The 14,710-nt window shown below is 42.4% G+C and overlaps 2 protein-coding genes across 2 annotated transcripts; both read right to left on the bottom strand.

The window, feature by feature from the left end:
* Positions 1-1,290: 1,290 nt before the first annotated feature.
* Positions 1,291-1,784, bottom strand: LOC132065161 (receptor-like protein EIX2). Its single transcript, XM_059458424.1, has 2 exons — positions 1,598-1,784; positions 1,291-1,505 (listed from the first exon to the last, which is right to left on the bottom strand). Exons 1-2 carry the CDS (start codon positions 1,782-1,784, stop codon positions 1,291-1,293), a joined length of 402 nt encoding a protein of 133 aa, XP_059314407.1.
* Positions 1,785-13,442: 11,658 nt separating this feature from the next.
* Positions 13,443-14,501, bottom strand: LOC132065152 (receptor-like protein 53). Its single transcript, XM_059458413.1, has one exon. It carries the CDS (start codon positions 14,499-14,501, stop codon positions 13,443-13,445), a length of 1,059 nt encoding a protein of 352 aa, XP_059314396.1.
* Positions 14,502-14,710: the final 209 nt, after the last annotated feature.

Raw genomic sequence — 14,710 nt, 5'->3', positions numbered from 1 at the left:
TGATAATTGATTGTGAATTCGACTCTTGAGATTGATTGAGTTGTTCTTAGATACTAGATTTTTGGGCGACTCTGTTACTATGAGTTGCATTGGCTCCTCACGTTCCAAAGGAGGTGGTACTGTTCTTGGTGTCTTGTTGTTCTTAGTGAAAGTATTGTTTGCACCAATTTTTAGTGATACCCATTTGGCTTCCTGATATGTGGTATGAGTTTTTGCGTGTTTCATTTATGTTTGAAGTTGATTGCTTTCTTGTTATTCTTGGTGAAATTATTGTTTTCTTTCAACTTTTAGAGGTACCCATCTGGTTTTCCGGACATAAAGCATTATTTGTGTAATTCCGCTTTCGGTGAGTTCAAAGATTTCATTTGTTTTGGAAGTTGATTGCTTTCTTGTTCTTCGTGGTGAGGTGATTTAATGAAGTGAATATATACATTAATTAATTATAGTTAAATGATAGTTGTATATATTTACACTAATGTCATGCATCCATTGGTTGGTCTATACACCTGGTGCGCAGTGGCGGAGCCAGGATTTCCGTCGAAGGGGTTTAAAATATAAAAAAGTAAACATACGAAAAGGCCTAAGGGGGTTCAACATCTACTATATATACATAAAAAATAATTTTAACCTTGTAAAAACAGTATTTTTTTCCGCCGAGGGGGTTCGGATGAACACCCTCGGCATAGTGTGGCTCCGCCACTGCCGGTGTGGGTAAGGTTTTACGTATTAGTACTATTATGTAACAGCAAGTTCCATTTTGTTAGATAATGTGGCTGTTTCGTACTAATGGGTTAGGTTATAGCTGCGGGTATATTGACGCCTCATGCCTTGCCTATTTCACATAAGATAGCTGGGAAAGATCCTTTAAATTTGAAGCATTAAAGTCTTGACTTAGAGAAAACAAAACTGAAACTCTTAAAGATATATTTGGGAAGCACCGCTCTCAAGCATGCAAACACTTTAAGCGTTTACCACAAGATTTCACAAACGAGAACAACATAGCAATCTTAAGGACATCTACCAAATGTTGGTTCATCAAATACGAGAATAGTACAACAATGTCGGAACTAAATCAAGAATTTGGTGTGTAAGTTTGTTGCTGAAAAGACACTCAAGAATTTGAAGTTAAAAAGTACATAAATGTTTAAAAAAAAGCATTGAAAACAATCAAATAATATAAACAATAAAACTAAATAGTTGTCGGGCCTGTGCATTATCCAACTAGTATTAAAGAGAAGTATAAGCATACATACTAATTTTTCATAATAACAATATCCTTAATCCTATCTCTCAACATATCGGAGCCTTTGCAAGCAACAATTCCCAGCTACGGTCTAAGAAACGAAAATAAGCATGTCTCCATGATCTCTTGAAAAGCAATGAGCCACATACACTCCAAAAGCTTAGTGCAAATCCTATTGCCATTGAAATGTAGAACCAATCCGCTTCATCTTTGTCACTCTCATCTTCTTCACACTCAACATTAAGAACTTTACCACCTGAACCTAGTTCACCAAGAGTGGAAGCCCACACAGTTTGTTTCCTTGAAAACTCGTGGGATCAAAGCTTTGAAGTTGAGTGCTCAATGGTATCTTACCTGATAAATTGTTATCAGATAATTTCAAGTAACTCAAAGTGGACAAACTCGTAAAGCTTTGTGGGATTTGACCAGAAAGTTGATTTTCTGATAGATCTACATATTCCAGTACTTTCATGTCACCAATGTCATTTGGAATCTTACCAGTTAGGTTATTTTTGGAAAAATCAAATGATCTTAATCCCATAAGATGTGTTAGACTTGTATGTATCACGAATAGGTAAGTGATCGGTGCCCTAATCGGGCACCCATACACCTATCAAACGTTACCTCGAATAATATCAAACGCATCCAAGAATACCACAAAAGCCGACAAGGCGGTGTTTCAAAGTTAGATAATTTCCAGAAAAATTTCGGCAAAGTTTCCTTTGTTTTACTGACTAACCAAAATAACCCTGCGCACAGAAAATAACAACAAAGGCCACACAGGGCCAACAGAGCATCATATATACATATGCGGACCGCCGCCGCGGCGAATGGGATCGCCCAAACACATCGTATACAAACACAATCGAATAGAGGTAGGAACAACCCACAACCGTGTCCACGTACCTCTAAACGTACGTACGTAATCATATGACGGGACGGAACAGGCCCCGCCGTACCCATGAACGAATATATACAAATGCATTAACGAATATATACCAAAAATATCAGCTCCGGAATGAGAGGAGCACTCCAAATAGCAGAAGGGGGTGTCCTAAACAGGTGGATCACCAAACTGTGCGTCTGTACCTGCGGGCATGAAACGCAGCCCCCCGAAGAAAGGGGGTCAGTACGAAATATGTACTGAGTATGCAAAGCAGAAATGTAGTATACAAATCTGATACAAATCTGAGTTTGAATCAAAATAGAGGTACAGAAAGTAAATGCATTTCCAAAATATCAAAATGTTACTTCAGAATATAATTCATGCATAGGGCACAGGAAATATGGTCGCCCGCCCGTCGATGGCGCCATAACACAAAGATAACACCGTAAAAGTTTCAAATCTCCGAATCCCCGTCACACATCACAACACAAAGATAACGCCAAACACGATAACGCCAAACATAAGTGGAACCCGGCCCTCGAGCGAGGAGCTCGGTGAACCATAATCACGGCATAACACCGGAATGTATCATAATGCGCACGACAACGAACCGGCCCGGAACCGCGAACGATATCATAGTGGGCACGAGCGGAGTAGTGAGGAATCATATGCATAAAATCATTATCATAAATCCAAGAGATAAATAAAATAGTCATATTCGAAATCGGAAAAATAATTATTACTTTTTGTTCCAAAGTTATCGAATTCACATAAAAGGGTGTCGCGGGACCCACGGACGAATATAGGCCCGAACTGAGCCCGCTTATGAAAACATACCCATTATACCTCAAGAAAACTCCTATAAAAATTATTGGAGCAATCAAAGCCTTTATGCAAAAGATATGGCATCCAAAAATTATGGAATTCTCTAAACGAACTTTTTATGCAACATTTGGAGAACGATTCTTTTTTTTTCGAAGACATAATGGTTCATATTCTTATTAAGTCATGCATAAGAGTGCCAAGGATTATATAAGGTTCATATCATGCTCGGATTTCGAATTTGGAATTCCCTTAAGGCTCTAATCTAGCCTATGTAAAACTAAAGCATGCCAAAAGAAGGAAGGTCGCTTTACATACCTCGTACGCACTCCAAATAACGATCCAATCTAAAGTAAATCCCGACCTACGCCTCGGCTCCCCAAGGTCTACAAATACGCCAACGAATACCAAACATTAGACATAGGCACTTAAGCGATTCATTCCAACTATTCTTTAAATTCTACGAAAAAAAATTCGGCAAAAAGATTTCCCCCCGTAAAATGGCTATCCCGAGAATTTAACTCGCTCAAAATCAGCAACAACAACCACAATAACCAACCTAGCAACATTGATCATCAATTCGAAAAGGCAAAATAACAATAGTAACTCTCTTTTACATCATGGAGTACAACAACCACAACAACAAAGTGATTAATACACTAATTCCTTATGTTTATCCAAATTTCCTTTTTCAATGTTAGACCACCCATCATGAACAGCCCATACTCCGGAATTATACTACATATATTGTACATAATCATAACTATAATCCCTGCATTTCGACTCAACAAGAGCATTTCCACGAAAATTACAAAATTCAAAAAACACTTCCAAAATGTCGCTAAAAACAGCCACAAAGTTTATAACAAGCAAGCCCCCTAGCCGAGAGCAGCCCCCTTTTTACTTTCCTCATTTTCAAGTCATGTTTTGTGTCACAATCCACAATATAACGATATCATTTTCATAAAATATACAAATTACATCAACGCACAATAGGCCTTAAACCAGCCCACATAATCTCAACATCAATCTTAAGTCATTAAATGCTCATTTCCAACTAGAATTCATAACGACGACGATTAAAACATTAAGCGATATTCATTCGTTCATTGTCAAATAATGTGACCCATTTCGACCAATACTATACATATACATAAATGGGTAATTCTCAATCGTTCTTCACCTAACAATGATCATAATCAACTAACTAGGCATTAATTCATAAATTCAATCACAACACAACAACACCCATTTACACGGCTCAAGCTCCACATACACAACTCACTTCCAACATTTCATATTTCATGATTTTCCTCCAATTTAACATACTACAACATGAATATAACCTTCATAACACAAAAACAAGATCAAATCTTACCTTTTCCTCTTCAACTTCCACAAGCCTAGGGTTTCCAAAAGATGAGAAATAGTGGATTGATCGCTCCAACAATGGTTTCACGCTACTTAGGGACCTCAAAATAATGGGTTTACATCAACGGAAAATTTTTGGAAGAACAAGAAATGGGAGATGATTTTTCTTGAGGCTGGCCGTGAGCCCTCTATGGGTTTTCAGCTTTGTCCCTTTTTTTTTCTAAGTGTGGAAAGAGTGAAATGAGAGAAAGATGACTAAGTGGTCATCTTTTAAGTCCCCTAAAATATCTCTTATTGTTTTTGGCCCACACAATGTGTTGTTCCACTCAAAAGATGACACAAAGTTGTGTGGGCACCACATGGAATTTGTGGATGACTTTCCACTTCCAATTTTATCACTTTGGTCCCAAATTTTCCTAATTGTTCCATATCAATAAATTCATGCACAACTTATATCTTAAAATAGAATCGAAAGTCAAGAATCCCGACTTTGTATCCCAAAATAGTTTTGTCCTTAAACTTATCATAATTAATCCAGATTATTCCAATGTACAAAAATACGGGTTCTAACATCCTCCCCCCTTAAGAACATTCGTCCCCGAATGTTAGATTTACCTTACGGGTCATACAAACAATTCGGGGGAGTTTCCTTTTCAACTATCACAACAATACATTCATTGATCAAACAACATAGTCAAATGGAGAATTGGATTACCTGTAGGCTCTGAAAATAAATGAGGATACTTCTTCTTCATCTGCTCCTCAGCTTCCCAGTCATTTCCTCTCGGTTATTATTCCGCCACAAAGACTTTACCGAAGCCATATCCTTGTTCCGCAACCTTTTTACCCGACGATCCAATATGGCAATAGGCGCTCCTCATAAGATAGCTCCTCCGTGACCCGAATATCATCTACAGAAAGACTCGGAAGGGTCACCAATACACTTACGAAGCATAGAAACATGAAATACCGGTGAACCGCTCCCAAATCGACCGGCAGATCTAACTCATAGGCAACCTTGCCTATTGTGCGAACAATCTGGGTAAGGCCCAATATATCTCGACCGAGCTTCCCTTTCTTGCCGAATCTCATAACACCTTTCATAGGTGACACCTTCAGAAAACCCAATCGCCAATATGAAACTCCAAAGGTCGACGGCGATTATCCGCATATGATTTCGTCGACTCGAGCGCCAACAATCTCTCTCGAATAGTTTCACCTTATCCACGCCCGCCGGGACCACATCTGGGCCAATCAACTCAGTCTCTCCAACATCAAACCAACCGATCGGTGACCTACACTTTCTACCATACAATGCCTCATAAGGTGCCATCTAAATACTGGAGTGGTAGCTGTTATTATAGGCAAATTCAACAAGTGGCAAATGGTCATCCCAGCTACCTCTGAAATCAATAATACAGCCCCGCAACATATCTTCCAATGTCTGAATAGTGCGCTTCGGCCCGTCCGTCGACCGGGGGTGGAATGTCAGACCGAGACTCACCTCGTGTCCCCAATCCCCGCCGAAAGGATCTCCGCAAATTAGTCAAACCGGGCACCTCCCCATCGAGAGATAATAGATAAGGAACTCCGTGAAGTCGCACAATCTCCCCCGATATAAAGCCCGGCATAATCCTCACCGAGTAGGTAGTCCGACCGAAGAAAATGGGCTGATTTTGTCACCCGATCAACAATGACCCAAATAGAATCATACCTCCGTGGAGTGCGAGGTAAACCCGTAATAAAATCCATATTAATGATCTCCCACTTCCACGTCGGTATCTCCATCTCTCGCAATAGCCCACCGGCTTTGGTGCTCAATCTTAACCTGCTGGCAATTCGGACACTGAGCGACGAACTCTGCTATGTCTTTTTTCATACCATCCCACCAATATAAACATCTGAGATCATGGTACATCTTCGTCGACCCTGGGTGAACAGAATATCGGGCATAATGTGCCTCGCCCATAACCTGTCGCCGCAGCCCGCAACGTCGGTACACACACCGCCTCGTGAAATAACACTCCATCGGTGAAATCTCAAACGGAGTCTTCTCCTGTGCCGGGCTGCATCTCTGTACTGTGCCAGAATAGGATCCTCATACTGATGTCGCTTAATATCTTCTATAATAGAGGACTCAGCAATACCTCGAACAGAAACCCCAACATCTCCAGAATCAGCCAAACGAACTCCAAGACTAGCCAACTGATGAATATCGCGAACCATTGCTTTACTCTCTGATGGCACGTCTGCTAGGCTACCCATAGACTTGCGACTAAGTGCATCTGCCACAACATTAGCTTTCCCCGAATGGTAGAGAATATCAACATCATAATCTTTCAGCAACTCTAACCACCTCCTCTGCCGCAAATTCAATTCCTTCGCTTAAAGATGTACCGGAGGCTCTTATGATCTGTATAAATATCAACGTGAACCCCATATAAATAATGTCTCCACATCTTCAAAGCATGAATAACCGCGGCCAACTCCAAATCGTGAGTAGGATAATTCTTTTCATGTTTTCTGAGCTGCCGAGAAGCATAAGCTATCACCCCCGCCGTGCCGCATCAACACACACCCCAAACCAATACCCGAGGCATCACAATAAATCACATACCCATCCGGCCCTCGGAAGTGTCGAACCGGAGAGCCGTAGTCAACTTCTCTTTCAAAGAATCGGAAGCTACGCTCGCAAGCATCCGACCACCGAAACTTCGCTCCCTTCGAGTCGCCTTGTCAAAGGCGCCGAAATGGAAGCAAATTTCTCCACAAATCTCCGATAATAACCAGCCAATCCCGTAAAACTACGCACCTCTCGTCGGCGTCGTAGGTCTAGGCCAATTCTTAACGGCCTCAATCTTCTCGGGTATCCACCCGACGCCATCGCCCCCAATAATATGTCCCGAAATGCCACCGAAGATAACCGTAATTCACACTTAGTAAATTTAGCATATAAGCTTCGGTGCCGAAGTGTGCCAAGTACCGTCCTCAAATGGTCCGCATGCTCGCTTCGACCGAGAATAAACCAAATATCATCGATAAATACGATCACAAACATATCCAAGAACGGTCCGAATACCCGATTCATCGTGTCCATAAATACCGCCGGGGCATTTGTCACCCCAAAAGACATAACTCGAATTCATAGTGCCCATACCGGTCCCGAATGCCGTCTTAGGAATATCACCTCTCGTACCCGTACTCGATGATAGCTCGACCGTGGGTCTATCTTCGAGAAACACCTGGCACCCTGCAGCTGATCAAACAAATCGTCAATCCTGGGGAGGGGATATTTATTCTTTATCGTTACCTTATTCAACTGCCGATAATCAATGCACATCCGTAGCGAGCCGTCTTTCTTTCTCACAAACAATACCGGCGCTCCCCAGGGTGACGTACTGGGCCGAATGAAACCCTTCTCCAATAGATCTCTCAGCTGCTCTTTCAATTCTTTCAATTCTGCTGGTGCCATTCTGTACGGAGGAATAGAAATAGGCTGAGTGTCTGGCAACAAGTCAATAGCAAACTCTATCTCCCGCTCGGGAGGAAGACCTGGAAGCTCGTCTGGGAAAACATCTACAAATTCATTAACCACCGGACCGACTGAAGAGTCGGTGCCTCTGCCTTTAAATCATGAACACGGACCAGATGATAAATATAACCCTTTCGATCATCTTCCTTGCCTCGAGGTATGAAATAAACTTACCCCTGCGATGCCGTATTACCCGCCCACTCTATGACCGACTCCCCGGAAACCGGAAACGACTATCTTCTTTTGACAACAAACATAGCATAACAAGAAGCTAGCCAATCCATACCCATAATCACATCAAACTCGATCATATCTAACTCTACCAAATCGGCCTTAGTACAACGGCCACGATAAATACCGAACAGCCTCTATAAATCCGATCGGCTATAATCAATCCCCTACTGGTGTAGCTACCTCAAAAGGCTCTATCGACTCAGATTCTATCCCAATTCTACTAGCAACAAGGGGCGAAATATATGATAATGTAGAACCAGGATCAATCAATGCATACACATCTCGAGAGAAAACCAGTAATATACCTGTGACGACATTAGGCGACGCCTCCTGGTCCTGTCGGCTGGCTAATGCATATATGCGGTTCGAAGGACCGCTAGAACCAGGAACTCCACCACGACCCCTGCCTCGGCCTGCTGATGCTGGTGTACCCCGCCCCGCAGGGCGCATAGCTACTGAGGCCGACGATGAACCACCGGATGACCCGGTAGACTGAGCTGCGCTGCCTGTACCCCCTCTAGTCGGACAGTCTCTCATCAAATGGCCCTGGCGGCCACAAGCAAAGCATGCACCCGTAGCTCGGAAACACTCTCCAGGGTGCTGTCTCCCACACAAGAACACGGAGGTCCGGTGGCCTCATCCGACCGCCGGAACCTCTCGTCCAACCGTGAACCCGAAGCCGGAACTCGGCCGCCCTCGAATATCCGCACCCCTCGATCTCCCCGCCGAGAACCGCGGGGCGTACCCCGTGACGACCGAGAAGGATATCCGCTCGTCGGCGCCGCCGCCGAGGCCGTCGCTCGAAATCCCCGAATACCCGACGATCTAGCCCTCGGGCCGGCCCCTATCATCAACTCTATCGGCCGGCGCCCTCGCGTTCGTCCTCCATGCCCCGGGCGCGAGCTCGTACGCGGCGATATCCATACCGACCGGGGCCGCCAATACCAAGCAACTATCAACGAAATACCGATCCAGCCCCCACTATATACCGCCGCATCCGCCGGCACCATGGTAGCTACATACGTGGGCGCATATCGGGCCAATGAATCAAACTCTAAGCCGTACTCCCGACCGGCTCGCCTCGCGCTTCAACAAGCAGAATCGATCTACCCCGGCGCGCCCTCATCTCCGAGGCGTAAAACGGGCCACGAAGGCCTCCGTAAACTCACCCCATACACCGGAGGGCGCCCTCGCCTCTCGGGACGCATCCACGACTCGTACCAATTGGTCGCTACATCGTGCAACCGCATGACGCCATCTCAACCGACTCGTCTCCCCGCAGCACTAATCGCCGCAGTGGCCGCCGCATCCGCGATGAACTCCCGCGGGTCCTCTCGTGCCTCGACCCAAAGAACTCGGTGGCCCACAAAGTAAGAAATCACGGCCCCGTGACCGCCGCGCCCTCGTCCGCACGATCATCCCCTCGCTCCCCGTCCGGGGACCTCGCCCGCTACTAACCGAGTCAACAACCGAACGCCTCTCGCAGGTACCATCGTCCGCCCCCGGGCCGGGGAACCGGAGGCATGTGGGAGCACCGGACCCCTGCTCCGGTGCTCCTCCGATGAAGAAGACGTAGTAGTCCGTCGGCCGGACGCAATATCACGCATCATCTGAGCAAGGGTCCGAGTACCCTTTCGAGCCCGACTCGTCTCCCCGGCCGCTACTGACTTGCCCTTCTGGGCAGCTGTCGCCATTTTTGGAGGCATCACTAAAAGAAAAACACAACAACTGATCAGATCAGAGTCATCCTAATAGCACAGCTCTATCGCACGATCTAAGATCAGAAGAAAAGACAACATCCTAAATGTCCTGTAGCCTCCTGTTTATAGATGTGGTGCACAACACACCGATAAACAAGACTCTACTAGACACGATCTGTGGACACTCCGAGGACAAACCGCTCTGATACCACTTTTATCACGACCCAACCCCGTAGGCCGTGACTGGTGCCCTAACTGGGCACCCATACACACCTATCAAACGTTACCTCGAATAATATCAAACGCATCCAAGAATATCACAAAAGCCGACAAGGCGGTGTTTCAAAGTTAGATAATTTCCAGAAAAATTTCAGAGTTTCCTTTGTTTTACCGACTAACCAAAATAACCCCGCGTTACGTAAAATACCAACAAAGGCCACACAGGCCAAGAACATCATATATACATATGCGGACCGGCCGCCGCGGCGAATGGGATCGCCCAAACACATCGTATACAAACACAACTGAACAGAGGTAGGCACAACCCACAACCGTGTCCACAGACCTCTAAACAGACAGACAGAATCATATGACGGGACAGGGCCCCGCCGTACCCATGAACGAATATATACAAATGCATTAACGAATATATACCAAAAATATAAGCTCCGGAATGAGAGGAGCACTCCAAATAGCAGAAGGGGGTGTCCTAAACAGGTGGATCACCAACCGTGCGTCCGTACCGCGGGCATGAAACGCAGCCCCCCCGAAGAGGGGGGTCAAGCATTTAAATATGTACTGAGTATGCAAAGCAGAAATGTAGTATACAAATCTGAGTTTGAATCAAAATAGAGGTACAGAAAGTAAATGCATTTCCAAAATATCAAAATGTTACTTCAGAATATAAATCATGCATAGGGCACAGGAAATATGGTCGCCACCCGTCGATGGCGCCATAACACAAGATAACACCGTAAAGTTTCAAATCTCCGAATCCCCGTCACACATCACACACAAAGATAACACCAAACACAGCATAACGCCAAACATAAGTGGAACCCGGCCCTCAAGCGAGGAGCTCGGTGAACCATAATCACAGCATAACACCGGAATGTATCATAATGCGCACGACAACAGAACCGGCCCGGGAACCGGCGAACGATATCATAGTGGGCACGAGCGGAGTAGTGAGGAATCATATGCATAAAATCATTATCATAAATCCAAGAGATAAATAAAATAGTCATATTCGAAATCGGAATAATAATTATTACTTTTTGTTCCAAAGTTATCGAATTCACATAAAAGGGTGTCGCGGGACCCACGGACGAGTATAGGCCCGAACTGAGCCCGCTTATGAAAACATACCCATTATACCTCAAGAAAACTCCTATAAAAATTATTGGAGCAATCCGAGCCTTTATGCAAAAGATATGGCATCCAAAAATTATGGAATTCTCTAAACGAACTTTTTATGCAACATTTGGAGAACGATTCTTTTTTTTTCGAAGACATAATGGTTCATATTCTTATTAAGTCATGCATAAGAGTGCCAAGGATTATATAAGGTTCATATCATGCTCGGATTTCGAATTTGGAATTCCCTTAAGGCTCTAATCTAGCCTATGTAAAACTAAAGCATGCCAAAAGAAGGAAGGTCGCTTTACATACCTCGTACGCACTCCAAACTGGCCAATCTAAAGTAAATCCCGACCTACGCCGGCTCCCCAAGGTCTACAAATACGCCAACGAATACCAAACATTAGACATAGGCACTTAAGCGATTCATTCCAACTATTCTTTAAATTCTACGTAAAATTCGGCAAAGATTTCCCCGTAAAATTAGGCCATCCCGAGAATTTAACTCGCTCAAAATCAACAACAACAACCACAATAACCAACCTAGCAATATTGATCATCAATTCGAAAAGGCAAAATAACAATAGTAACTCTCTTTTACATCATTACAACAACCACAACAACAAAGTGATTAATACACTAATTCCTTATGTTTATCCAAATTTTTTTTCAATGTTAGACCACATCATAAATCATACATTCAATTAATTATACTACATATATTGTACATAATCATAACTATAATCCCCGCATTTCGACTCAACAAGAGCAATTCACGAAAATTACAACAAACATCCAAAATGTCGCTAATTTTTATAACAAGTTTAAAGCAAAATAGTCCCAACCGAGAGCCCCCTTTTTTTTTCCTCATTTTCAAGTCATGTTTTGTGTCACAATCCACAATATAACGATATCATTTTCATAAAATATACAAATTACATCAACGCACAATAGCCCTTAAATCAGTCCACATAATCTCAACATCAATCTTAAGTCATTAAATGCTCATTTCCAACTAGAATTCATAACGACGACGATTAAAACATTAAGCGATATTCATTCGTTCATTGTCAAATAATGTGACCCATTTCGACCAATACTATACATATACATAAATGGGTAATTCTCAATCGTTCTTCACCTAACAATGATCATAATCAACTAACTAGGCATTAATTCATAAATTCAATCACAACACAACAACACCCATTTACACGCTAAGCTCCACATACACAACTCACTTCCAACATTTCATATTTCATGATTTTCCTCCAATTTAACATACTACAACATGAATATAACCTTCATAACACAAAAACAAGATCAAATCTTACCTTTTCCTCTTCAACTTCCACAAGCCTAGGGTTTCCAAAAGATGAGAAATAGTGGATTGATCGCTCCAACAATGGTTCCACGCTACTTAGGGACCTCAAAATAATGGGTTTACATCAACGGAAAAATTTTGAAAGAACAAGAAATGGGAGATGATTTTTCTTGGGTTGTGGCCGTGAGCCCTCTATGGGTTTTCAGCTTTGTCCCTTTTTTTTTTCTAAGTGTGGAAAGAGTGAAATGAGAGAAAGATGACTAAGTGGTCATCTTTTAAGTCCCCTAAAATATCTCTTATTGTTTTTGGCCCACACAATGTGTTGTTCCACTCAAAAGATGACACAAAGTTGTGTGGGCACCACATGGAAATTGTGGATGATTTTCCATCTTCCAATTTTATCACTTTTGGTCCCAAATTTTCCTAATTGTTCCATATCAATAAATTCATGCACAACTTATATCTCAAGAATAAAATAGTTTTGTCCTTAAACTCGAATTAATCTAGTCAAGAATCCCGACTAGACATATCCATGCTCGTAAACAACACCAGAATAGTGTCATACTGGTATATGTTGCCTTTAGTCGCCACTGTTGCACTCTCTCTCATGACTCTAGTAAAACCTTAAACTTATGAAAGATTGAGATGTGCAATTTCAGAAGACAAGTCCCAAAACCAAGTTGGAACCTCACCTTGTATTCCACCATCTGATATGTCAACATTCGTTATCAGCTTCTGAGTTCGGAGCCACATGGAAACAGGGGGCCTATATTCCACCCGCCTATTAGAATCGTCATGGCTTGAAAAGGTGGAATCCAGTTTTCACTCACTTTTAAAGTCAATTTATTTCTAGATGCAGAGAAGACTAGTAATTGTCTTAATTTAGAGAAATGAATTTCTGTTACAACACCTTCCAACCTATTGTTAGTTATGAAAAAGTATTTTAGCATTGGAAGTTGGTCAAGAGTACTTTATGGAAGAGTTCCAGTGAGTTTATTGTTTTCTAGACTCAAATAACTCAAAGAAGAACTATTTCCCATTTCCGCTGAAACAAAATTACTCCTACCGTTGAATAAGTCATATACTTCTCCTTCAAATAGATTTAATGAGAGATCAAGAAGTTCTAATTTCCCTAACTTTCCAATTACATCTGGTAACTTTCCAGAAAGCATATTATCACTAAGATCAATTGATTCTAGACCTTTGCATCGACAGAGCCAATTTGGTATAGTGGAGTTGAGGTTATTCTCAGAAAGATCGAGATATTTAAGTTTTGTTATGTTTCCACACTTACTAGGTATAGCGCCTTCAATACCACTACGGGTTAGCTCAATATGTTCAAGATTACTTAGATCAAACAACCATCTAGGTAAAAGACAATTGAAAGAGTTGCCAGAAGCCTTGAAGGTTGTGAGAGAAGTCAAGTTAACTGGACCTTGAGAAAACTGGCCAATAAAATTACTACCACTCAAATGAAGAGAAACGAGATTAGCGAGGTTGAAAACCCATTCAGGAACAGGAGAACTAAAGTTGTTCCAGGAAAGATCGAGGGTTTCAAGTGAAGAAAAATTGTCATGAAGTAGAGGTTGTATATGATTAAGATTACAATAAACTAAACTAAGATCAACAAGAGAAGGAAGCATGTTAATGACCTGTAGCCAGTTAGTTGCTTTGCTAAGATCCACAGAATACATCTCCAGGTACTCAAGACTCAAAAGACTTAGTAACCACTCAAGGCTGTTGATCCTTGGATAACTAGATCCATCGTAGGAGAATTGCCCATGCATGTGTAGCTCAATCACATGATGAGTTAGATTGTTGCACGCGACCCCTTCCCATTTACAACAATCTTTTCCAACAACCCAAGAAGAGAGAAGATACGAGGGATCATCTACTTCTTTCTTCAAGCTCTCCAACGCTCGTTGCTCATTTTCTCTGCAAATCCCAACAGAAACGACAAAGTTGTTGTTTGTCAACATAAAAAACCAGAGAACCCATAATGCTATTGCTAACACTTTCATGGTGTGCATGTTTAGACTAGGAGTTGAAAAGTATATATGTGTGTCAAGCAGCTGATTGCTTATATTTTTGCTAGGCCAGGCAGTATCTATATATAGATATTAAGAACTGTATAATAGTTGAAGATTAATGCTTAGTTTTAGAAAGATATGCCTGTAGATGTTGACTGCTTGACTCGAGGACTTGTTAATTTTAAAGTTTTTCTTTTCTTTTTAATTAA

Source organism: Lycium ferocissimum, chromosome 1 (genome assembly GCF_029784015.1).
Source record: "Lycium ferocissimum isolate CSIRO_LF1 chromosome 1, AGI_CSIRO_Lferr_CH_V1, whole genome shotgun sequence".
In the NCBI taxonomy this organism is placed as follows: Eukaryota; Viridiplantae; Streptophyta; class Magnoliopsida; order Solanales; family Solanaceae; genus Lycium; species Lycium ferocissimum.
The sequence above is the reverse complement of the archived record's forward strand: the minus strand, read 5'-3'. Positions and strand labels throughout refer to the sequence as shown.